At 40.5% G+C, this 25541-nt stretch overlaps 2 protein-coding genes across 6 annotated transcripts; both read right to left on the bottom strand.

Annotated features, from left to right (window-relative positions):
• Positions 1-958: 958 nt before the first annotated feature.
• Positions 959-19172, bottom strand: LOC146500881 (high-affinity choline transporter 1-like). The gene is made up of 9 exons (XM_085136582.1): positions 17438-19172; positions 15996-16248; positions 15606-15719; positions 15039-15194; positions 14722-14870; positions 14271-14414; positions 13875-14028; positions 8337-8554; positions 959-7355 (listed from the first exon to the last, which is right to left on the bottom strand). The coding sequence occupies exons 2-9, from the start codon at positions 16177-16179 to the stop codon at positions 6702-6704; spliced, it is 1773 nt and encodes a 590-aa protein (XP_084992708.1). The 5' UTR covers positions 16180-16248; positions 17438-19172; the 3' UTR covers positions 959-6701.
• A 98-nt stretch (positions 19173-19270) lies between these two features.
• LOC146500880 (claudin-14-like) lies at positions 19271-24200 on the bottom strand. 5 transcript variants are annotated; one of them, XM_085136588.1, is made up of 5 exons: positions 23938-24200; positions 23089-23538; positions 22131-22194; positions 21448-21704; positions 19271-20433 (listed from the first exon to the last, which is right to left on the bottom strand). In XM_085136588.1, the coding sequence occupies exons 4-5, from the start codon at positions 21679-21681 to the stop codon at positions 19924-19926; spliced, it is 744 nt and encodes a 247-aa protein (XP_084992714.1). In that variant the 5' UTR covers positions 21682-21704; positions 22131-22194; positions 23089-23538; positions 23938-24200; the 3' UTR covers positions 19271-19923. The 5 variants fall into 5 exon arrangements, with proteins under 5 accessions (XP_084992714.1, XP_084992710.1, XP_084992712.1 ...); XM_085136584.1 differs by having other exon boundaries at positions 21901-23538; XM_085136586.1 differs by having other exon boundaries at positions 22131-23538.
• Positions 24201-25541: the final 1341 nt, after the last annotated feature.

The following is a 25541-nucleotide window of genomic DNA, read 5'->3' as shown; positions in this document are numbered from 1 at the left end:
AGTCTCAAAAGCATTTAAAATGTAAAATAATCAATAAATAAAAGATGTGAGTCCAAGTCTGTAATTTGTTGTTTCTTCATCAGCATTTTCAGCTGGCTTTCCTGACTTTTTGTCATTTTAGACAGAATAAGTCATGAGTTGTGCTGCAGGGCTGAAATATATATATATGTGTGTGTGTGTGTGTGTGTGTGTGTGTGTGTGTGTGTGTGTGTGTGTGTGTGTGTGTGTGAATTGCATGCTAGTTCAGGGAATGTTCAGGGAATTCTTTGTTGTGTTAAACACAGAGAAAGCTTCAGTGAAGACAAAGTTTGCATTATGATGCCTGAGGCTAGCCTACAGGGTTAAAAGGGAGTACATATATGGATCCATGGAGACACAAAGACATCAGCTGGGAGTTCAGTCAGAGGTTTATGATGATAAACACACGATGAACATCACAGGGTTGCACGTGGAACACAAAGGGCTCTGCTAAGGAAGAAAACATCTACATTACTTATTACACTTTCCAGCTTTTCATCTACCCTTATCCTATCCCTATACCCTATCCTTCTTCTATACATCCATGAATCCTCCATTTTTTCACTATCTACAGTATTCCAGCATACTAAAGCCCTGACTAGTGGCCATAATCTACAGGGTGGGCCATTTATATGGATACACCGTAATAACATGGGAATGGTTGGTGATATTAAAGTCCTGTTTGTGGCACATTAGTATATGTGAGGGGGCAAACTCCTCAAGATGGGTGGTGACCATGGTGGCCATTTAGAAGTCGGCCATCTTGGATACAACTTTTGTTTTTTCAATAGGAAGAGGGCCATGTGACACATCAAACTTATTGGTAATGTCACAAGAAAAACAATGGTGTGCTTGGTTTCAACGTAACTTTATTCTTTCATGAGTTATTTACAAGTTTCTCACTACTTATAAAATGTGTTTAATGTGCTGCCCATTGCATTGTCAATGCAACCCTCTTCTCCCACTCTTCACACACTGATAGCAACACCGCAGGAGAAATGCCAGCACAGGCATCCAGTATCCGTAGTTTCAGGTGCTGAACATCTCGTATCTTCACACCATAGAGAATTGCCTTCAGATGACCCCAAAGATAAAAGTCTAAGGGGGTCAGATCAGGAGACCTTGGGGGCCATTCAACTGGCCCACGATGACCAATCCACTTTCCAGGAAACTGTTCATCTAGGAATGCTCGGACCTGGCACCCATAATGTGGTGGTGCACCATCTTGCTGGAAAAACTCAGGGAACGTGCCAGCTTCAGTGCATAAAGAGGGACATCATCATGTAGCAATTTCAAATATCCAGTGGCCTTGAGGTTTCCATTGATGAAGAATGGACCCACTATCGTTGTACCCCATATACCACACCAAACCTTCACTTTTGTTGTTCCAACAGTCTTGGAGGGATCCATCCAATGTGGGTTAGTGTCAGACCAATAGCGGTGGTTTTGTTTGTTAACTTCACCATTCACATAAAAGTTTTCCTCATCACTGAACAAAATCTTCTTCGTGAACTGAGGGTCCTGTTCCAATTTTTGTTTTGCCCATTCTGCAAATTCTGTGCGCCGATCTGGGTCATCCTCGATGAGATGCTGCAGTAGCTGGAGTTTGTAAGGGTGCTATTTGTGAGTAGCTAATATCCGCCGAAGGGATGTTTGACTAATGCCACTCTCCAGTGACATGCGGCGAGTGCTATGCTGTGGGCTCTTGCTGAATGAAGCTAGGACAGCCACTGATGTTTCTTCATTAGTGACAGTTTTCTTGCGTCCACATTTTGGCAAATCCAACACTGAACCAGTTTCACAAAACTTAGCAGGCAGTTTGCTAACTGTAGCGTGGGAGATGGGTGGTCTCGTAGGGTGTCTTGCATTGAAATCTGCTGCACTGACCCGGTTACTGCGTTCTCGAGATATCAGCACAATTTTGATCCGCTCCTCACGTGTTAACCTCTTCGACATGTCAATGGCTGTGAACAAAGAGAAACTTGTAAATAACTCATGAAAGAATAAAGTTACGTTGAAACCAAGCACACCATTGTTTTTCTTGTGACATTACCAATAAGTTTGATGTGTCACATGGCCCTCTTCCTATTGAAAAAACAAAAGTTGTATCCAAGATGGCCGACTTCTAAATGGCCACCATGGTCACCACCCATCTCGAGGAGTTTGCCCCTGCACATATACTAATGTGCCACAAACAGGACTTTAGTATCACCAACCATTCCCATTTTATTACGGTGTATCCATATAAATGGCCCACCCTGTATAACAAATCTGGTGCAGTATTGGACATGACTCACCTTTTACTGAACGTAATACTGTGAGGAGGAAACAATGCAATTTGAAGAGGTCTTCCACCAGCCAGGGGTCATGCTGGGGTCCAGACTGTTTATTTGTGTGTGTGTGCGTGTGTGTGTGTGTGTGCGTGTGTGCGTGCGTTAGACTGATTGACAGCCTTGACAGTTTTGGCAGTTATCAGATTCGGAGGTGAGCATTTTGATTGATGATTCCATGTGGGTGGCAGCCTGTAGATTAAAACCTCTAGTAGACAACACACACACACACACGCACACACACACACACACACACACACAGTCGACACACAGTCGACACACATTTATTACTTGGAGGCATACTGTAAGCCATAACTATCATTCACTGTCTTACCGTAATGCCGTTCTGCCGTTACTGTCTCATCTCTACATTTAATACACTATAGAACAAACGTGTGGGTATGCATAGATGAAAGAAGACCAACTCAGTACTTTGCTAAATGAATATAATTTATTCAAGTGACCTCACAATTACAACTATACTCTTATAGACACTGCATGAATAAATAAATAAATAGCTGTAATTTCACTGTCAACAAACATCATTTTCAGTGCTGCATTTAAACTAATTTGTTCCTATGCTTTTTTCTTTTTTTTTCTGGTATATACATTTATCACACAAAAATACAGCGTCATTGTTATTTACGACATAGAGCCAAAAACGTGTCAGTCCACCAGCTGACGTTGATTCTTTTCTGCGTGTGCGCTCGGGTTTGTGGATGAACCCTGGAAACTACACACTCATCTGTTGAGGAGAACATTTACATTCACATTTAAGTCCAATGAGATTGCCTGACACTTTGCATAGCATCAGACCAGACCGCCCTGTTTGAAGCTGAAGCTGATTTATCATCGATCCCAAAACTGGTTCAGGTCAGATCAGGATCTAGTAGGTCCTACTATACCTCAGCTGATATGGCTGCACATGGGGATCAAGTCCCCTTTGCTCTCTGTAGACTAACTTCAAGGCCATTCTGACATTTTAAAGGATGAAGGCTGGTGTTATTCTACATCTTTTACATTGCGACCTAATTGCCTAAAAAGGCAAAAATCATAAATAATATGATCGTAACAAGTTTTGCCACTGAAGACGAAACCTTAGCTTTTCTACCCCCAAAACAAAACACCATACTTCTGGGATCAATAAGGATCATGTAGAAGGTTGAAAAAATTTGGGAAACAGCCAGTTAAAATCCTTAAACTTTCCAGATTAAAACAGGACCCATTGCCTGTTCAAGATCACCTACTGGTGCAAGTCCAGACAGCTTCCAGCACATCTGCTATTTTTTGTCACTCAGTAGCAGTCACATTCACTTGTACCTCTGCCAGTTATGCTTGATCTCCGACAGTAAAGCTTCAACTCCATTTATATTTTGGGCAAGTGCTCACATCGTTTGAGGTCATGTTTTTTCAGATGCCAGTAGAGCAGTAGGACTCCACAATGGTAGTCTCACACTTCCTGTCGTACTCATGAGCTGATGTTGCTCCTTCATGGTTTGAACCTACAAACCTCGATCACTTTGAAGCAGATGTTAAGGTTTGTGCACAATTTTGAGGTCTGTGATAAAATCTCACAGAGCAAGTGGTCATAGCAGGACTATCAGAAAGCAACGCAAACATAGCAGCAGCACAAGAAGCTATCTGAGAAGGTGATCTTGAGGGAAAAATTTAAACCAGGTATAGTTCGCTAAACTTTTTGAGGTCAGAGTGGACCAAAAGACCGACTAACACATTGTTGATTTCGGTCTCACTTGGTAATAATTGTTGACAAAAAGGTCTAGAATATTACCAGCCTTATCCTTCAATGGAAAAATATTTCATACATGTCACCTTTTCAACATGTTCCTAAATCACTCATTTTTTACCACTGACGTTTGAATTAAGGCAAGTCCATAAGATTCAAAAAGACACCAACGAACCACAACGATGCTAAGAGGAGATAAACACAGTGAAGTCAACTGGACAACAGTAACACATAACAATGCCAAAAATCTTCTTAACTTGACAGATTTTTTTGTTTCTTTTGTTCTTTTTTCCACACAGGGCAGCAGTGTGTCCGGTAGTTGAAAACTGCCAGGCCCGTGACAATGTAAGGACTTAAAGTGAACAATGTATGAGGGTGCTCAATCAAGTAACACTTCAACGTTCATCGCTAATATCGCACTGTAACACACTCCTTACAAACCATCATTTTTGAACCTCTGTGCAGCATTAATCAAATGTCCTGAGGGCTGATCGACTTGGGGCCGGATCGATGATGACTGGTGCTACTAACACCATCCTGGGAGGAACAATCATTTCCTGTCCCCACTAACCTGCGGTGGCTGGCCAGTCAATACAGCTTTAGGATGAGAAAACAAACTATCATAGGTGCACGCGCACACACACACACACACACACACACACACACACACACACACACACACTCACACATATTTCAAAATGGCTTCTGTGAGTTCATGTTAAAAATAAAAATCACTGAAGTGTTCATGATTACTTTCAAAGTTCACTGTCGCGTCTTGCATTGAGATTTATTTCCAGGCTGCTATTAGGTTCCAGTCATTTATAAAATCTGTTTGCAAAATGAACATCATGTGCTTTTACTGGTGTCAGTGTTACCATTCCAGCTGTAAATGAATGGTAGTTTAAAGATGTATTCCCATTGTATGTTTGACAAAAACAACGATAGCAAATTGATTTTCATAATGCATTGAAATGAAGGGAAGACAATGGCTGCCTGGAAAGTACAAGGGTAAAGAAAGGTCACGGGGTGGCGTGATATAAAGTCAGAGCTCCTGTCTAATTACTCTGATTCATGATGATTCAGCAGCACACAATTTAGGTTCAGTGCAGAACTTTAGCGTCAGTAGCAGGAAGCTTATGATCATTCTTTATGTCTCCCTGTGGCCATCAAACTTTATTTTAGAATAAATACTGGATCAAATGACTACATCACCGAGCTCAGAACCACTCTTTTGTGCTCCAGACTATTGTTGTCGTTTTACTTGCTGTTTTGGTTTTCTGATTTCACTATCACCGTCTCATCAGCTCACATTAAAGAGATTGGGTTAAAGTTACAATAAAGTTGTAACTTTAGGGACTCGTCAGTACTGACAGGAATAGCAAAGATCAAAACAGAGCTGAGCAGAAGCTTCATTAATCTGTAGGGATAGGTACTTTCGGTGGCTCCCTTAGTTACACCACAGAGGATGTATCCGCAGATTTTATTTGGCATGGATTTTTACAGTGGACGCCCTTCCTGACGACACCCTGCCATTTATCCGGGTAGAGACTTGGGTCAAAATAGTGGGAGTACATTAGCTTGTGACCTCCTGAGGCTGGCTTTGTGTCTCCTCTCAGTTATGAACTGGTGATCTTTCGGGTGTAAGGCGAGCGTGTTAACCACAACACCACTGGGCCACCCATTGCATTCAAATGAATGATAATTTTGCCCTGTATCTATAAAACACCCCCACGATGCATTCTTCCTATGCTGTCACTCATTGATCTCTTTTGTTTAGTGTAATCTTGTCAATACAACAAAGATGGTAGTTAGCTTGCTAAGTGTTGGCAGTGAATGAAATTTTTTTTTTATGGAACACTGTTTGGGATTTTGCTGATTTAGTCAGTATCTTCTATTTGGTTAAGTCAGGGTTTGGTCATATAATTATGGACTTCAGCAAGAAGATTAAATCGAGCTGAAGACAGAACATAAAACTTGCAAACATCTACTGGTCTTCAGGTTTAAACAAGACATGGTAAAAATCAAATTCAGTAAAATGTATCTAGCTGTACAATGTGGGTCCTAAAAATATTATTGCTCTATCAATAACGTTGTTCTACATGAAACTCAAAGTATGATAAAAGCTTAGTTGTCAGGTGCATGTAAACGAACTTACGTATATTATGCTTTAAATAATGACTTGTAAATGTGGACACAGTTTCTTGGTTAGATATTGCACTATTTTCATGATCCACAACAAATCCTTGTAGACTTGCTCATATAGGCCCGCTGTACATCCATCCAAAGTTCCTCCGATCACTATAGCAGCACTTAAATGAAAATGGTTGAAGTTTCACAGAGTCATGATAAGAAAACACAAGAATGAGTGTGGCATGATTCGCACAGGTGATTGAGTCCGTTTGCTGTTTCTAGGCAAGGAATCTCAAAAAGAAGGAGGCACCATATTGCCGTCAGAAACTTTTGGAGTCACTTGAAAGCCACAGCAGATGCTCTGTTGATTTGGCTCCCAGTGTGGCAGTAGTAATTTTCCTGAAGAATATTGATGCCTCTTTTGACTGTTCCTTCTTCTTTACATTCCTTGGTTCTAGTTTACTTTGTGCCTTAAATGTCTAATCTTCATTGTGAAAAGCCTCTGGACTAGATGCCCCATCATCACTGAGGACCTCCGTGTTGGTAAAGGTCCCAGCAAGTGAGGCACCCAAGACCTGCCTGACAGGAGCCATCTCTGAAAGAATTATGTTATCATGGTTGCTTACCAGTGTTGCCTTGTCCATTATCTCCTTGCTGTGCTTGGAAACAACAGCATCCAGGAAGTCGTACTTATGTGATAGCATACCACTTTCAAATAGATACTTTGTCAGGTAAGAAAAAAACACATTGGCCAAGAAGGATGCCACCATGGACACAGACTTGAAGGGGAACCTCTGCTGGACAAAGTGCTCTACATCTCCAGTGAGGTGATGGACCTTCTCCTGGGTCACCCAGCCGGGGTAATAGATGAATGGAGGTAGTTTGAGGTAGGGCTCCCCTCCACCAATGCGCAGCAGAAGACCAAAGATATAACCAGCCACAGAACCATAGGTGTTGGTGCCCTTAACGAACAGTACACTGAGAAGTTGGGGGAATATGATGACATAGACCAGATCAGAGCTCAGGTACCACAGGCCGTATACTGATCCTGTTAACAATGCCATGGCAGTGGCCAGAGCTCCGAACACAAAGATGGTCAGGCGCATCACCCAAACAATCTCCCGATCTGAGGCCTGTAAGGGAGATGAAAGGGATAAAAGAGTAAAGAGAGAAACACAACAACTGGAGGGGAATAGGGTGTTAACTTAAATGAAAGTCAGTTCAGATTAAAGATTAGAGCCTACAACTAAAGTAGTGTCTGTGTGAGGTTGCACTTAGATACGAAAGTGCTTGGAGATGTAGGTTCTGTTTGAAATTATTCACTCATTTCCTTCTCCATACTCTTATTATTCAGGGAAACTGGATGTTGAGAAAAGGTGAGCTCAGTGGTACAACAAAACAACACTGTAGGGCACTATTTGGTCTTAAAATCAATGGCAACAGGTCTTATCGAGTGATTAATCCAAATTGTATTTATTTTTTCCCTCCAATCATAATTAATATGTTCAAAGGAAACCAGAAGAGAGGTATAAATATGTGTCTAGCCACTTTTACAACACAACCGAGGTTTGGGTTTGCATTTCAACCAGTGGTGTGGGGGATCTTGGAAAAACTGGCAAGCATCTGATTAGCAATTGTTTCATTTTTCATTTTTTTAGAATGACAATGCTCCCAAATACACAGTTAGTGCAATAAAAGGATGCCTAAATATATTTTTTCCTACCAAAATATAAAGAAAAGCAGGTTGACTTAAGACTTTCGCACAGTATTAGCATCCACAGAAATTTTCACAATTCTGAAAATTAATGTCTGTTACAAATGTGATGGGAATGAATAGCAGGAAATCTCAGTGGGACCAATTTAGCAGATTGTCTAACCATCTAACATTATCTAACAAATAATTATAACACAAACAACTTACAAAGATTTCCATCTTGAGGTTTCGGGTATTAAGCAAATTCGATAAAGTGCACATTTAATTTCTGCTGTAGGCTCTTGTTTGGTTGGTTTTTTTGTGTGAAAATAAAGTTGATTTATCGATAGGCTGACTGATGTTTGGAACCACTTGCTGAAATTGTGCAGACGTACGTGTGTGCTAGGAATATTGCTCTTACCGACTGCCGAAACGCCAGCTGATAAATGTTCCTGGCAAACATGGAGCTGGCTGAGAGTATGGATGAGTCTGCTGATGACATGACCGCAGCTGACACAGCCCCCAGACCAAAGAAGGAGATGTATGGTGGGCAGAGGTGCTGAAGGACTATAGGAAGGATCATGTCAGACTCATCCTTATCCTTTGGAGGGAGGGAACCATATGTAGTTTGGTTCCAGTCTGAATCAGGACATGAGAAATAGATAAAAACTGATAATTGTAAACAATGCAAATTTCACAGCTTATTATTACGGCTCTAGTGAAACATTTAGCCAACCAGTCAATCTTTGCACTCAACTGTCAAGATTATCTATGTGTTAAATTAGAAAAACAGTCATCAGCATTTGTCTTAATTATTGGTTAGAACAAAAAACAGAAAGAAAGTGCCTTGCATGAGGTAGTAACACAACATAACTAAAGATGAACAAACTGTACCTGGCACACATTCACATTTTAAGATTAATAGCATTACTTTTCCGGCCACCCTGCAGAAAATTAAGTGTACGGATTTCTTTATTACAATTTTTGATCCCTTAGCTTTTCAGACAAAAAAAGTTCATGCTCTCAGTGGATACACATGCTTTAAAGCTGAGAAACAAAAGGCCTTAATGTGCCTAGGTGCCTTAATAGCAGCACAGATTCAATCTGCTGTTGGTCTAAACACAATAAACAAAGCCACAGTAATAATAGTACGAATTAAACTGGATACTGACTGAAAACTAGACCCCAGTTCAACATAGATGAGAGTAATATACTGGCTTGTTAATGATCCATGGAAGCATATGAGTCAGTATTAAATAATTATGGACATTATGTTGATTAATTGCATTTAACTGTTGTCGATTAATCATTGATAATGGTTAACATCATAAGGGAGCCAATAGTTCTGACAGGCTATGTTGAATATATATATATAAAAACACCCAGCACGCCCCTGCGGGCGGTTTATCCTTCAAGCTCGGGTCCTCTACCAGAGGCCTGGGAGCTTGAGGGTCCTGCGCAGTATCTTAGCTGTTCCCAGGACTGCGCTCTTCTGGACAGAGATCTCCGATGTTATTCCCGGGATCTGCTGGAGCCACTCGCCTAGCTTGGGAGTCACCGCACCTAGTGCTCCGATTACCACGGGGACCACCGTTACCTTCACCCTCCACATCCTCTCGAGCTCTTCTCTGAGCCCTTGGTATTTCTCCAGCTTCTCGTGTTCCTTCTTCCTGATATTGCTGTCATTCGGAACCGCTACATCGATCACTACGGCCGTCTTCTTCTGTTTGTCTACCACCACTATGTCCGGTTGGTTAGCCACCACCATTTTGTCCGTCTGTATTTGGAAGTCCCACAGGATCTTAGCTCGGTCATTCTCCACCACCCTTGGGGGCATCTCCCATTTTGACCTCGGGACTTCCAGGTTATATTCGGCACAGATGTTCCTGTACACTATGCCGGCCACTTGGTTATGGCGTTCCATGTATGCCTTGCCTGCTTGCATCTTGCACCCTGCTGTTATGTGCTGGATTGTCTCTGGGGCATCTTTACACAGCCTGCACACCTGGGGTCTTGCCTGGTGTGATAGACCCCAGCCTCTATGGATCTTGTACTCAGAGCTTGTCCTTGTGCTGCCATGATTAGTGTCTCTGTGCTATCTTTCAGCCCAGCTTTGTCCAGCCACTAGTAGGATTTCTGGATATCAGCCACCTCCTCTATCTGCCGGTGGTACATACCGTGCAGGGGCCTGTCCTTCCATGATGGTTCCTCGTCTCCCTCCTCTTTCTTGGGTTTCTGCTGCCTGAGGTATTCACTGAGCATGCTGTCAGTTGGGGCCATCTTCGTGATGTATTCTTGGATGTTTGTTGTCTCATCCTGGACTGTGGTGCTGACACTCACCAGTCCCTGGCCACCTTCCTTCCGCTTAGCGTACAGCCTCAGTGTGCTGGACTTGGGGTGAAACCCTCCATGCATGGTAAGGAGCTTTCTTGTCTTTATGTCAGTGGCTTCTATCTCCTCCTTTGGCCAGCCTATTACCCCAGCAGGGTACCTGATCATGGGCAGGGCGTACGTGTTGATGGCCCGGATCTTGTTCTTACCGTTCAGCTGACTCCTCAGGACTTGCCTGACCCTCTGCAGGTACTTGGTGGTTGCAGCTTTTCTAGCGGCCTCTTCATGGTTCCCATTCGCCTGCGGGATCCCCAGGTACTTGTAACTGTCCTCTATGTCTGCAATGTTGCCTTCTGGTAGTTTGATCTCCTCAGTTCTAACTACCTTCCCTCTCTTTGTTACCATCCGACTACACTTCTCCAGTCCGAACGACATTCCAATGTCATTGCTGTATAACCTGGTGGTGTGCATCAGTGAATCGATGTCTCGTTCACTCTTGGCATACAGCTTGATGTCATCCATGTACAGGAGGTGGCTGACAACTGCTCCATTCCGTAGTCGGTATCCGTAGCCAGTCTTGTTAATGATCTCACTGAGGGGGTTCAGGCCTATGCAGAACAGCAGTGGGGACAGAGCATCTCCCTGGTAGATCCCGCACTTGATGGTGACTTGTGCTATGGGCTTGGAGTTGGCTTCTAGTGTTGTACGCCACATTCCCATTGAGTTCCTGATGAAGGAGCCATATATATATATATATATATATATATATATTAGGGGTGCAACGATACACAAAATTCACGGTTCGGTTCGGTTCGATACTTTGGTGTCACGGTTCGATATTTTTTCGATACAAAAAAATGTTCATGCCTTTTTATTAATTTGTCATTTATTAAATTTTCACGGCACATTCTGCACCACATCTCTGTGCGTTCATCATTTGTTTGAAGCCAGCTCACCTCCTGCAACCACTTTTCCGAGAATACGTGCTTCTTTTGTGGTTCGGACTCCTTCTGACATTTCTTTGGAGGTGGAGGAACATCACAGTAACTGCTTAAAGGAGCTTCTTCGACATCTTTAAGAGTTCTAAACAAATGTCTGTCCTCCTCCTGAAAATCTTATGTACGCAAACACGCATTGCAACTTCTTATCTTGTGCGGGTTTTTAGTTTGACAGCGAATGCGCACCTGCGGACCACTTATGTGCAGCCCTGGTTATTTAGCTCGTCATATTGCAGCCACAGAAATTCTTTTGTCCATGAAACCATAAAGCTGCACTTTCTTTTTGCCTTATAGTCTGATTTGTCATAACTTTTCCGTTTTGTCACTTCTTCACCCTGACCTGTCTTATTTGGCTCAGCAGAACTAAAATATATATCCTGCTGCTTTTACACAGGCACTAACGTAAAGCTCAGCGATTCTCTGCGCGATCAACCTCTCACATGTTTAAGCTGCGGGAGATTTCACTTGTCATGTTTGCATAGTAAGCTAACGATTGATAAGACGATGTCAGAGGAATTGGTGCGCAAATTATCATCACTCACCAATCAGTACTGTCGCTCTCTATACACAGTTCACGCGATTGCAAAGTGAAAGCAAAAAACAAGCGCAAATTCAAACGCGATTTCAATATGTCACATATTGACAGTGGCCGATGCCAATGACATAATTACCCAGCTACATTTCCGAAAGAATGCAAAAGCATTGACATATATTTTTCCTTCCTACTATAGGCCGAGGGGCAGGGCAGAGATAGATTTTGGTAGCCCGACTGGAAAAAAGCCCCAGGACGTCGGGCTAGCGATTTTGCGAGCCCTGTATCTGATTGAGGAATCACTCATCTTTGGAAAAGAGAGTTTATTATGGAGAAATGTCTCTTTCCAAAATAAAAGCTATACTATACGCTTCTTCTGGGCTATATTCTCAGCAGCATATTAAACATATCAGGTCCCCATAAGGAGAATCATGTGCTAACGGCTGTCTAAACGACTCGGGTAAAGTTTGTAGCATGCATGCTTGTTTTTGTCTGCATCCACTTGTCTTTGCACTAGGATGATGTCGGAGTAAATGTGCAGTCATATTGGTTGTGTTCCCACTATTGCTGTCAGCGTTAATCTGAAATGACGTTAACGTCACAACACGGAAAATCTCCGTTAACGAGCTACCGCGGATCGCCTCATGAGTGGGGCTGGAAGACGTCAACACATTAACGAGCTAACTGCGCTAACACACTAGTTCCCACCAATTGAGCATTGCTGGCACATCCAACATACTGTTTTACTTTTGTCCATGACAGGCTTACCTTCAGGGTCATACGTCACATGAAAACCAAAATAGTTCCAAACGCCAGATCTGAATGAGGGTGGGGGAGGTTCAATTTGCCATGTTGCAACTAGCCTAGCTTCTGTCTCGCTAGCTTGCCCTGCGCTCAGTGAATCTGTATTCGACTACTCCGCCTAGGCTGCACTGTCGAGCGCAGATCCACTGAGCGCTCAACACAGACAGCATCGTCAGAAGGAAAGTTGATAAAATAAATTAAAAATGTTGTATTGTTCGATACATATGCATACCGAACCGAAAGCACTGTATCGAACGGTTCTATATCGATACGAGTATCGTTGCACCCCTAATATATATATATATATATATATATATATATATATATATATATATATATATATATATATATATATATGTAATATAAGTTCAATTACAAGTCAGGTGATCTTCCTCTCTATCTCCTTCTGCCTTTCCTTTAGACACAAAATATTTTTTTTCACTCACAAGTTGACACTACTTGTTTTACAAACTCTCTCTTTTACCCTAACCTTCTTTCTACTATTTTTTGCCCTCCTCCTCCTCCACAAGAGGTACACAGTCTATGTCTTTCTCTACCCATCCCCAGATATTCATAGGCAGTAGTTGATTAGTGCCAGTTCTACAAGTAACGACTTCAGATGGACCAGATTAATTAGCTTCTCTTCAGATGTAATATTCACTAAATTGCCATGGTCTGATGGCTCTCTCTCCTCTGCACGTCGTGACAGCATCCGTCTGCTGTTTACCCTCCAGACACTGTATACATCTGCATTTACACATCTGAAAAAAGAAAAGGGCTGGTGGGGTGTAAACAACCCCATGAAGCCAGGGTGCTCTCTTTGATCACACTTTCCCGTTTGAATAAAGGATAAGGTTCTTGGATGTTTCGATTGTCTTGTGATGTTTCATTTACTGCTTAATCACTGTGCATGTCTGTGCGTGTGCACATCCGTCTTGGATTAGTCTCTGATTAGCGTGTGTTTGCCTAAAAAGTCTGATTTAACAGCTGCAATCCAGACATAACAGCGTGTGTGCATATAAAGCAGCGGTGGCACTGTATAGTGATTCATACTTCTACCTGTCTTTGTTGTCCTTGTAAATCTGGATGCAAATGACAGCTAGCTCCATTACTGCTTAAAGAAAGGATTATATGTACTACGCTTGGGTACACTGTTTAAAAAGAACTGTTTCTGCACACTCATCTAATTCAGTTTATTAAAATATTATGGGACCCCATTTTAGCTTTAAGAATAATAATGTCTGATGCACCTGTGGGTGCATATTTGTGTTTGTGTCTCTGTGTGTATTATTACCAGTGGAAGCCCCTATAGCTCCTATGAGGACAGAGGGGACAGCCATGACCAAGCAACCGAAGGCAGCAAGGAATGAAAGGACCTGGGCGTAGGTAGCTGAAGAAGCAGAAAGAACCCGTTGAAAATAGACCTGCCAGGGAATCCCCCCCAACATCTAGAAACAGAAACACCAAACCAATGCATTACAATCAGCAGTCTAAAAAGAATACTGTGAATCTCTTTGTTTCTAGTAAAGAACTCCATTTCAGTACTAAGAAACCATTAAATGCTACGTGCCACGAATGGGTCTCTTAAACACGATGCTTTCATTTAGACTTCAGTGAAAGTGTGTCTGCAATTGACTTTAGAGTTGTATACTGTCTCTCTGTGAAACTTCAGATAAAAGTTATGGCTTACAAGCAAAAAGAAGTTGTCCGCCCAGAGCCAATTGTCTTCAGGCTCAATCTTCCCAAGCCAAGGAGATTGATAGATTGTTTTCTTGGCTGTAACACCGATGTCTGACACGGCAGGATTGGACAGAGCAAAAGGCACACTGATCCACTGAAAGGAGAAGAAGAAAATCATAATGCAACATTAATACAATAAAACGTAAATATGGAATTATTGTATTTTTATACCATTTCAAAATCTGGCTGTTGAAATCAAGTTCTACTCTACCCTGTGTTGTTGATACAAAAGGTGCTTTTATCAATTTTATGTTTTGATATGATTCTGTGTGTATAAATTTTGATTTTAAAGTTATGTTACTTAAAAAGTTACTTGAAAATCTTCTAGAACTGATAGAAGATTTGGTTTAAATATTAGCTAAAATCATTAGAGCTGCTGGTCAAGTAGCTCCCAAACTCACCAAACCCAGAAAGATACAGAAGAGCTGGACCACATCTGTGTATGCAACAGAGTAAAGTCCTCCAACAAGTGTGTAGAAGATGGCTATCAGTGCTGAGATCACCACAGACATGTTGATATTTATATCCACTATCACACTGAGAGTTGCACCTGCATGGAAATATAACCAGAGTGAAGAAGAAAAAAAAAAATTCACTAAAATCTGGGTAACCTGATGTTTCACTCACAATGAGTTTGGGCATACAATGCAGTATATTCTAAAGCATAGATTAGATTTAAAGTGGTGAGATTCACAATCTCATCCATTGGGATGCCTACCCAAAGCGGACAAAATGGCTGCAGACCAGAAGATTTCTCCCATGAGTGCAGGGATGAACAGCAGACCACCCATCCTTTTTCCATATAGCTGCTGGAAGGGATCTAACATGGTCACATATCCACGTGATCGCATGGGTTTGGCAAAGAAAAGCCCCCCTGAGTGATGCCAGATGTTGAGGTAATGCAGACAAAAAGCACGAGAGAAGCATTTTACAATGTTGTACAGTACTACTAACTTAACATAAAGTGTGCTGATGCTGTATAATAACCTTAATGAATAGACAAAATTCTATATGCTTCAGCAAGCCAGCTTAAATTTACATTTACTTTAATATCAGTCTAATAGCACAAATATCAGTCTTCCTACACCTAAATATCATATCAATATGAATTTAATGTAAAGGAATTTCTGTCTTAAAAGTAGGAAAGCATATTAATTTCTAGGCAAAAAGTACATTAACTACATTAAAACTACATTACATTAACTACATTAGGTGATGCAACTCTTTCCCTTTTTAATCTCGCTATAAGTAGATCTATTTATCCAAGTTTTTCTAGGCTTCCTACCTAATACAAGGCTGAGAGCATAACCAAAGGGTGCCTGTGCCCAGGCCAGGCCGAAACCTGGGAGGTAGACATATTCTGCTGTTCCATTAATGTAGCCCCCTCCTACCCAAGTGGCTGAAAAAGAAGAAGAAAACTTATTTGTAAATTAACAAATCAAAAGAAAATATACATTTCAAGTTTTCTGATCTGCATGAGTATAATGGTGAAAACTGTGATGGAAATTTCTACTTCTGCGCAATCTGTGCGTAAAATACGGAGCGGAAGACCCTAGTCAGTGGAAAGTTTATTTATTTTTTGTCCTTTTGGACCTTACATGGTATGAAAATTGGATAAAATGCGCACGTGGCTGCCGTCGAACAGACAACAAGAAATACAGATTTAAAGACTCACCGGTCATCGTAAATCCACCAACGAACAAGCCGATGTCCCTTCCCCCAACCATGATATTCTCGCTCCGATCTAAGCCATCGCCAACTCCAGAGTTCTTATTCTTCCACGCAGCCCAGATCCCCACAAAAAGAATCAGGACATAGAAGAGCACGATAGCCACGAGACCCTCGACGTGAATGGTCATCTTCCTTTTCTCCGCTTCCCCGCCGAGATCAAGTGCTGCTGCGCGCGGACTGGATACTCATGGAGAAAACTTGTAAGAAACAAAGGAAAAAACCCTTTAATGATACATTTGTGCTTTGTCAGAAATAATAAAAACACACAATCCCAACCCGCAGAAACACAATTTAAGGAGTGCAGACAAACTGTAACTGCAACTACATGGAACTTCATTTCAAAAGCTATCAATTTAATCAAACTGAAAACAATAATGTGTGACAAATACATTTCTTAAAAGAAACAAAACAGAAGCATTTTATCACCAGTGTGTCGGATCCTAATACTGGCTAAGTCCAAGTGATGCCAGGTGCTTCCAACGCCGTTAGAAATTACAAAGTATTTCAAATTTCTTTTTCAGGTTTTCTGCGCACATGCACGCTTACTGCAAATATTCAGCTGTTACAGTTTTAATGCTCCTTGTTAACCGAAGTTATATTAGCCTGAACAACTAATCATTTCCCCCAATAATAATAATAATAATAATAATAATAATAATAATTTTTACCAAATGTCAAAGTTAAAATTAGTAAAAGTGAAAGTGTAACAAGTAATACATTTATATATACTCGCCAATTATAGTTTAAACTCCTCAGGTTAAACTATATTTTAGATAAAATGACCGATTTGCAAATTCCTGCTCGGAACTACTGCGACCATGAATCTTACCGTATCCAGCAAGGACTCCAGCTTGTTTCACTAAATCAACAGATCGGAATCAGAAACGACGCAAACTCGATCCAGTGGTATCAGTCCAAGAGTGCGCACATCATTAGTGTTACTTTAGTTAGTTCTTTACAACAGCTGAACGTGTTTTACACGCGTTATCCGCCCTCATTTACAGATATTCCTTTCGGTCACTTGACTTAAGTAAGTAAAAAAACACAACGTATTTACAACTTTACGCTTTCAAAGATTTGCACCCACATTTGCCTGTTTCAGGTAACTCTGTTGTGCGCAAAAGTCGGGCACTCCTTTGTAATGGCGATGCATTGGGGAAAAAATCCGGTCCGTTTTCCAACAGATTCATAAAAACAGCTGCATTGATGAGGTTCGTGCTCAAACTCAAACCTGAGGTTCCCCGTTGCGCTGACACCATGGCGCCAAGAGGCCGATGTTGAATTATTGAGCTCTCTTTAAATCGATTGTCAATGCAGTAAAATGCAGTTATATTCGGCAACCACATATCATTTTAGTAAAGTCATTACAAAATATAATTTTCTTACCTTTGCTTTGGAAAAACGGGTCTAAATAGATCACAACAGCTGGGACTCCAAATTCAAAAAGTGTAAGAGACAAATTATATTTGTGATATATTGCGGTGCCAGTCTGTAATCCTCCTGGACGACCAAACACCATTCAACTATGTTGTTTTTTAAATCACAAATGCTGGTCGGCAGCAGAGAGGGAGACGGACCAAGCGAGGGAGGGGGAGAGGCTGGAGGTGGGTGGAGGGGTGGAGATGAATGGGAGTGGTGGGTTTATTGGGTGCTGTCAGGGTGGGTAGATGCTGGATAAATGTCTTCCAGGGCAGGACGAAAATAGCACCTAATAGAGAATGGCATGACGCACAACCTCTGCGGAAAAGCTTTCCAATATCATAATATCATATTGGCAATAGATGAAACCTTTACTTTGCCAGGTTACATTTCAGGCCTGATTTATGATCTTGCGCATGTCCTCGCTCGCTGATGATTAAGGCAAGGCGCCTTTACTGCAAAGGCTTGTTGTATGGCGGTGATGTTGAGAATGTGAGCCACGCACACAGGATTAATTTCCACTTTATAAGTCCGCATTACACATTCAACTCTGACGCCTTTTCGTGCAAAAACATAAATCTACTCGCAAGTTCGTGCGTTTGATCAACATGATGTTGAAGTAAATTTTTAGACATTTGGAAGCAGCACATTTACAGTATTTTATTATATCGCCTTCCTGCACTCTATTACTGTTAAAAGATCTATGAAGGAACCCAGTTCCGCTGTCCATGGTGCTGAACTAACATTTCGTATTTCTAGGTGGTTTAAATCATATTTAAATCATATTTAAACCACCCCCTTTAAAAAAAGTATTTGCTTTGGTGAGTACTTCTCTGAGATGTTTAATTTCAAAAAATGATGTTGTTGAAGCTGAGCTCAACATGTGCACGTGAAAGCAGCGGTACAGCAGGGAAAGCCTGTATTGCACATACACCAAGAAAGGCTTTCACTGATGTAAGAAGTGCCTTAAATTTGTAATTTTTTTAATGAGGGAGGAAATAAAGTTACCTTTTTAGCAAAATAAAATAAGTTTGATCTGATATAAATTCAAAACAGAGTTTTTATATATCTTGCACATGCCCAGGATCTTAATATTACCATAGTGTTTTGCTCATTGAAATCTTTGGCAAGAAATCTTTGGCCCAACTCAATGTACAGTTCATGTTTTAACCTGTGATTTCAAAGCAAATAATTTCTATAGATATACAATTTATCCCTTTTTCTGGAGCAGTCCAACAAGGTTTAATGTAAATAATCTTATAGTTTTATGGCATTAAATAGATTTTTTCCCCATTAATTCATAATGTAATTTATCTAATTGATGTAAATGATGACAACGACTAGTCTGATTGCTGAAATAAGATAAGTCACTTCCTTGAATCGTGACATGTCCTCTCATTTAGTGCCTGTGTGGCTCTTTTATACAGTCATTGGTCTGACAGCCTGCCAGAAAGAGGGCAGCTCTAATTGGAGGGTTTTCCAACTAATAAGCCTCAGAAAGATGTCCACAGTGTTACATGTCAGTAGGCAGACAGCCAGAAAAGTTCCGCAAGGTGGTAATAATTCCACATATATGGCTAATGACTCACAATATGTCAGAGCCATTCAAACAAAAAAAAAAAAGTGCTCAGATATAGCGATGCAACTGGTGTCCTATGCAGTACACCAAACAAGGCAGACTAAATAAATACAAGCAGCTCTTCAAAAATGGTTTGGGATGCCTTTTCAAAAGACCTTTGTCGCCATCCAGTGGCTTCGTCAAGATTTACGCAAATCTGAGAATAAGTTGGCAAAAAGACATTGAAATTATATTTTAATGGAGCTTCACAGACATTAACACATACAAAAAAAGGTTTTCTGGGTGTTAAACTTCTAACAATCTATTATTTTACAAACATGGTTTTAAGGTAAAAATGTCACTTGTGATCATAAATTTGCAGCGGCCTTTTCCAGTCCCTTTCATCAGAGGATGCTTACACTAGTAATAATACTTATAGTGTCAGGTTTTATTTTCAGTGTCATGAAAATCATTTAAAACACTGAGTGCTGACATAAAATCTTTTACTTTAAAGGGAACTGCCTTTCAGAAAGAGTTAAATCCCATCTAGGAAGAAGGCCAGATAAATGATCCAATAACATGAGAGTCACAGCAAAGAACATGGAATATCATTTATATCGTCTTTTCTGTGATGATTTCCTGTAAAACACTGCCACCTTCTGGTCCTTCAGGTGCATATGAAAAGCCTTACAGGGTTAAAGCTTCATAAGACTAGCCAAGGCTCTTGGTTGTTTATGTTAGAGGAAAGACAGAGGCAAATATCTGTTCAAATCTGACTTTGGTGTTTTGCATTATGGGGGCCTTCTCTTTTCTAGCTGATATCCTTTTATGGGTACGCAGGACAAAAAAGGGTCCATGTCGTCTCACAGTTATTGTTTCAGTATTCCTCTTAGTCTTAGACATAGTTATTGAGCCTATAGCCACTGCTGGAAGCGGAGCAAAGCGAGGGAGCATGGTTGCCTTTCAGGGCCTCGGGGGGCCTGTAGGGTGGAGCAGGCGGATGTAAGTTGTTGAAGACAGGGGGAAGATGTGATGACTGACCCCTCTGCGTATGGGGGGGACTCTGCCGTGACCTGTCGCCACTGCTGCTCCAACAAAGCACCATTCCCCCAGCCAGACTGATACAGGCCGAGGCGTATCCGAGATACACAGCCAGTCCGATCTCATACTTCATTCCACTGTGAATTAATGGGTTGTAGAAATTCTTGATGACCTCGTTGGTGGTCCAGGACACGGTGACCAGGCAAAGAAGCCCAGCACAAAGAAAACAAATCCCACCGCTCAGGACCAGGGGAGATTTAATCAACGAACCCCGGGCGAAGCGGGTACATTTCATCCCAGTTACAGAGACCAGAGATGCCAGGACTGAGGTGAGACAGGAGATTACCATGAGCGCCCGGGCAGCCTGATGTGGAGAGGGAAACAGTAGACAACTATTAAACTTTGGACTATAAATGGACTCTTACTTTAACAGGTCTGGGCAATGAACCTGTCAATTAATATACTGCTTTTTAATAAGTGCAAACACTCATAGTCTAGCCTATATTAAGAGTTATTAATAAATTATCCATATTAATAAATATCCAACACGTTACAGTAAATTGAAACTATGTATGTTTTTCTGAATAGTGAGTATGCTGAGTTTAATAATAACAGCAGGATGACTAAAAACTCACATAAGAAAATATATTCAAAGATATTAATATATATGTATATGTATATATATATATATATATATATATATATATATATATATATATATATATATATATATATATATATATATACATATAGTATAATCTATTTATTATATTAATAAAATCCAGGAGTGTAAAGTGATTAAAGCAACGTAAATTTAATATTCAAGAGTCCTTAAGAGAACAGGCTTCTTGACCTTCCACCTACCTGCCCATCCTAAAACTTTATTCTAATAGTGAATATGTACTAATGAGTTGGGCTATAAGTATTATTTTCATTAGCATTTAATCTGATAATTAATGAAAACTGAAAACTTCATATTTAAATTGGTCATTGTGCACATAAATGCTTAACTGGGTGTAAAGGTGGAAAATAACCATATAGCAATAAAGTTTCTGTGCAGCATGCTAATTTAAACTGTGCATTGGAGTTACAGAGTTATGTTAACATGCACGGTTGCTATCAAATGAATTTAAGTTAATGATTTTATATTATTATATGATAACTTAGTAACTGGTTTTGTTTATGAGATGTCAGAATTCCAAAAAGGATTTTTAAAAAGATGCTTACTTCATAATGATCGACTAAACTAATAAGGTTTTCAGCAGGTTTTCAGATAACTTATTATGAAAAAATAAAAAATAAATAAAATAACCACCCTATATGTGTTTTGAGATTTCTGCTCTTCTCATTTCTCCACATGTTGGTGTTCGTGTAGTACCTGCAGGTCGGGTGGCAACGCCAGCAGAGACCTGTACAGCTCGCACTGGTAAATACCAGTGCTGCGCCAGACACACTCCATCCACAGGCCCTTCATGTACCCGGTGGCTGTGATAATGTTACCATCCACATGAGCTCTGCTGCGCCAGTGAGGGAGCAGGGTTGCAACTATAGTTCCTGTAAACCCCAGCAATCCTAAGAAGAAGCCGAGGAGCTGAAGCGCCATGCTGGCCATGATCGGCTCCTTTCAGAGAGATCCTGAAACGGCAAAGTATGAAATTACCGTCAGTAAAAATATATAAACTCCAGTAAAAGGCAGTTAGCAGCATTTCAATGTCCTTTAAAACAAGATGACAACTGCATTGGATTCAGATGTTTCATAAAAATCAGCAAACATAAACCAATTTAAATACATGCCACTTAAAAAGAAAACTTTCAGAACAAAACTACTGACTGTCCCGCAGGCTGAAATGTGGCTGGATTACTCCTCTTATCGCAACGGTTCCCAGCAGTACAGTAATTCCACTGAGCTCACATCCAGTCACAGAGTCTGAGTCATTCCTCAAGTGTCTCTCCCGAGTGTGGGCACAAATAGCTGTGGAAACTTTCAGTATTCTGGCATCCGTCTCTGGTGAGTGGCAGGTGACTGCATGTGTAACTAATGAGTGCGGTGTTCAGCTTCACCTGTTTAACGCTCTCCTCTGGAGGGCAAACCACAGAAGTCTATTTGTTAAGCTCTTCGCGGCCCCTCAAGAAGGCAGAGAGAGAGGAAATTAAACATTTACAGAAACCACCCAAGCTGAGAAGCACCGCTATAAGCCACTAACTTTGAAATTTTTCACAGCTCTGCAGGGTATTTGAAAGCGAAGGACTGAACGACTTGCTGACAGAGCCTCCAGCCGCTGGGCCCCAAACTCTGACAAGAGAGGATAGCAGTGACTGCTGTTGTAATAATTGGCCAAATTATTTTATTTTTCAATGAAAATTTCTGACCTGAGATCCTTTGGCATTTAGTTTTACATTTGCAAATGCATGCTGAGCCCTAAAAACACCATAACATTCAGCTGTAGGCTACAACTACAGATCCCCTACGTGAAAAGTGTGAAAAGGTAAAAAACATCCATGCTTAATCATTTACTTTTGTTCCCTAGACTTTATGTCTCTGAATAATACAATGTGGTAAATAAACGGACGAACAATACTATTAATTAAGGGTGCCTTTTTGCTCCCGCATGAATAAAACTGACTTTAAGTTTCACACCAAAGACCAAACTGTGCTTATACAGACTCATTGTTTTGAATTCCTCAGAGAACAGAAGCTGTTTATGAAGCCTGATTATTGTGCAGTGTTAGACCTGGCACTGCCGGAGCCTCTTAAAATATCACATACACACAAGCTTCCTTGTCCTTATTTAATGATTGACTACGCTGAAGGCATAACAATTAAGCAATGCGAACAAAGGCAAAGCTGTGACAAGTGTCTTGTTTAAAATTTGCTTGCCCTGAAATTAGTCCAGTTTAGTCTTTGACTACTCTGCAAACCACACTGCAATACTTACAATATAAAACACTCAATAACTGCTGCGTAGCCTTACCTGTACTTCTAACATTTACTTAACAGTCTCCACATTTAAATACTCACCAATAAGAGGACTACAGGACCATCATCACAGGTGTCCAGATGGTATACTCGTCCTGAGATGCAGAGATGTACTTCCAGATAAACAGGGCCTTTGACTCCACATTGACCAGCTCCTTCTGTTTCTGCTCTTGTCTGGACAAACAATCTGTGGATGTGTGTTTGTGTTTGTGCGCTGCAGGACTGTCAGCTGTGTGACTGGCCTGTTTTAGATATCATCTTCATCATCATCATCATCGGCATTATCCCTGTCAGTGTCGGCAGCATCATGTCAGAGATGACATGAGAGACAGTCCCGCTGCTGGCTTCTTGCTCCTGACAGATAAACAGGGCCAATGTCAAATGTGGACCTGGAGGCAGGGCAGCGCTGCTAAGCTGAGGCAGACAGAACAGACATTGTCTTCGCTGGCTGTGCTGCTTTTGTCTCAGTAAATCAGTTCTGCACCTACAGATCTGTTGATAATAATAATAATAAAAACAAGAATAAATGAATGCAGAATTAAATCCAACAGCAAACTTGTAGAGGAATGGTTAATGTTTATTAACTGCTATTATAAGCAATTTAAAGAGACAAAACAAAGCTGCAGCCAATTAAGACTGTTTTTAAATACATGACTTGCACATTAGGTAATTTTAGTTAACTAAAATTAAAACGATGTGTAGATGTAATTTAGCTACCTTAAATAAACAAAAAACATACAGCAAATTTATTTAGATTTAGTCAACACTACCAGCACGAGAAGGCTTTGGCTTATATAAATCTGTGTATTGCAGCCTATATAAAACTAATAATAGAAAGTAATGAAGATTTAACTAAAATGTCTAAAATAAACAAAGAAAAAAAAAACTTACCTGAAAACAAAACATGACTAATAATGAAACTAGTGGACTATAACTCCACTTGTACATATTGTAGGGCAATCCAGGAAATGCTGGTGAATTCATCGAAGTTTGAGCTTCTTTCTCCGTGCTTTTCCTCATTCTGTGTCCCAAGTTTAACCTGCTGTGACATCCTCTTGGTATACAAGAGCATTTTCCCAGTCTGTCCCCTGGGCCCTTCATACAACTCTCTGTGACAGCTCTATAGTGAAGAGATGATCCTCTCCAAGGTCTGCCTGTGGGAGACGCCATTTGAATGTGGAACACTTAATAATCTTAGTTAAGCAGAATAATCCTGTGATTAGCAGCTGAGCACGGGTGGTTTGTTGGATAAAGTGCTAGAGGGTAATGTGTGTAGTACAGGGCATTCTTTTTAAACTGGTCTTGCCTGTGCCACAAATATTTTGTCAACACACTTTATGTGGATTAACGACAAAACAGCCTACAAAGTCACATATCTAAAAGCCCCTGCTTACGCACAAAACACACACATAGACACAGGTGTTTTGGCCATTTGGTTGATTAGACCTCTGATATGGGGGTTGAGGTTGGTTGGACCAAGAAGGCGAGTTAAGTGAGGTCAATAAATTCTATCAGCAAACCATAATGGGAAAAAAGCATTGGTGTGGATGTCATACAGGGTCTTTCAGGTCACAAATCTGTATTTACTGCACACATTGTGGCTTCTCAAAGCATTACAATTAGTTAGCATAAAAATGATAAATCCATTTAGCACTGGGCCACACCTAAACTAACATAAAACCACTTTGCTTTCCTGACATGTCAAAATGTCTGTTGTGAATATGGTCTATATCAGGGATATTAACCTATTTTACATTGTGGCCCACATACCTCCCACTTTGATCTTAAGTGTGATGGACCAGTGAAACTCACACTTCTGTCAGTGCAAAGAGGTTTATCTACATATGTAATCCTTGAGATATCTTAATATGAGAAAAAATTTAATTTGTCACCATGACTTGTTGGGCTTAATTTTTTAGAAATGTGTAAAATTACAGAAACAGTACTGGTATCCCAAACTGTTTCTGTTAATTCACAGAAAATGTAAATCAACATTTTCATTTTTACCGTGGACACATTTTGAAAAACTCACTAGTATATAGTGAGATAATGTATTTATTATATATATGTTTATATTTAGTCTTCATAAGTCAATTTACTAATACAAGTAAACATACTACCCCCCAACCACCAAAACAAAACACATAGAGACATCACAAATTAAACACAATTATTACACAATACTTCGCCAATTCGAGTCCCCAGGCCTTATATTTGACACCCAGGGTCTATTGGCTTGATAATAGGGTAATGGAACAATGCCACACAGTATACATAAGATGTAGGCTATTTAAAGGCTATATCTATCTATCTATCTATCTATCTATCTATGAAAGAACTGACTGTATCATTTAACAACTATCTTACTATTATGTATTAAACATTAACAATACCTTATTTCATTATTTAATAATACCATAGAGGAAAAGTCTCTATGGCTTTCTGGGATAACAGCTAACCCAGCTATTAGCTACAACTAGCTATCTGCCACTGTT

This window comes from Neolamprologus multifasciatus, chromosome 16, assembly GCF_963576455.1.
Source record: "Neolamprologus multifasciatus chromosome 16, fNeoMul1.2, whole genome shotgun sequence".
NCBI lineage: Eukaryota > Metazoa > Chordata > Actinopteri > Cichliformes > Cichlidae > Neolamprologus > Neolamprologus multifasciatus.
This window is presented reverse-complemented; position numbering and strand designations above follow the sequence as displayed.

Bases quoted from the DNA above. Each gene is read 5' to 3' on its own strand.
- LOC146500881 (XM_085136582.1), bottom strand. From the start codon at position 16,179: ATGACCATTCACGTCGAGGGTCTCGTGGCTATCGTGCTCTTCTATGTC. The intron at 15,720-15,995 runs GTGAGTCTTTAA...CTTCTTTTTCAG, and splicing joins TGGTGGATTTACGATGACCG to CCACTTGGGTAGGAGGGGGC. The intron at 14,871-15,038 runs GTAGGCATCCCA...ATTTCCATGCAG, and splicing joins AGCCATTTTGTCCGCTTTGG to GTGCAACTCTCAGTGTGATA.
- LOC146500880 (XM_085136584.1), bottom strand. From the start codon at position 21,681: ATGGCCAGCATGGCGCTTCAGCTCCTCGGCTTCTTCTTAGGATTGCTG. The intron at 20,434-21,447 runs GTACTACACGAA...TCTCCACATCAG, and splicing joins CGTTGCCACCCGACCTGCAG to GCTGCCCGGGCGCTCATGGT.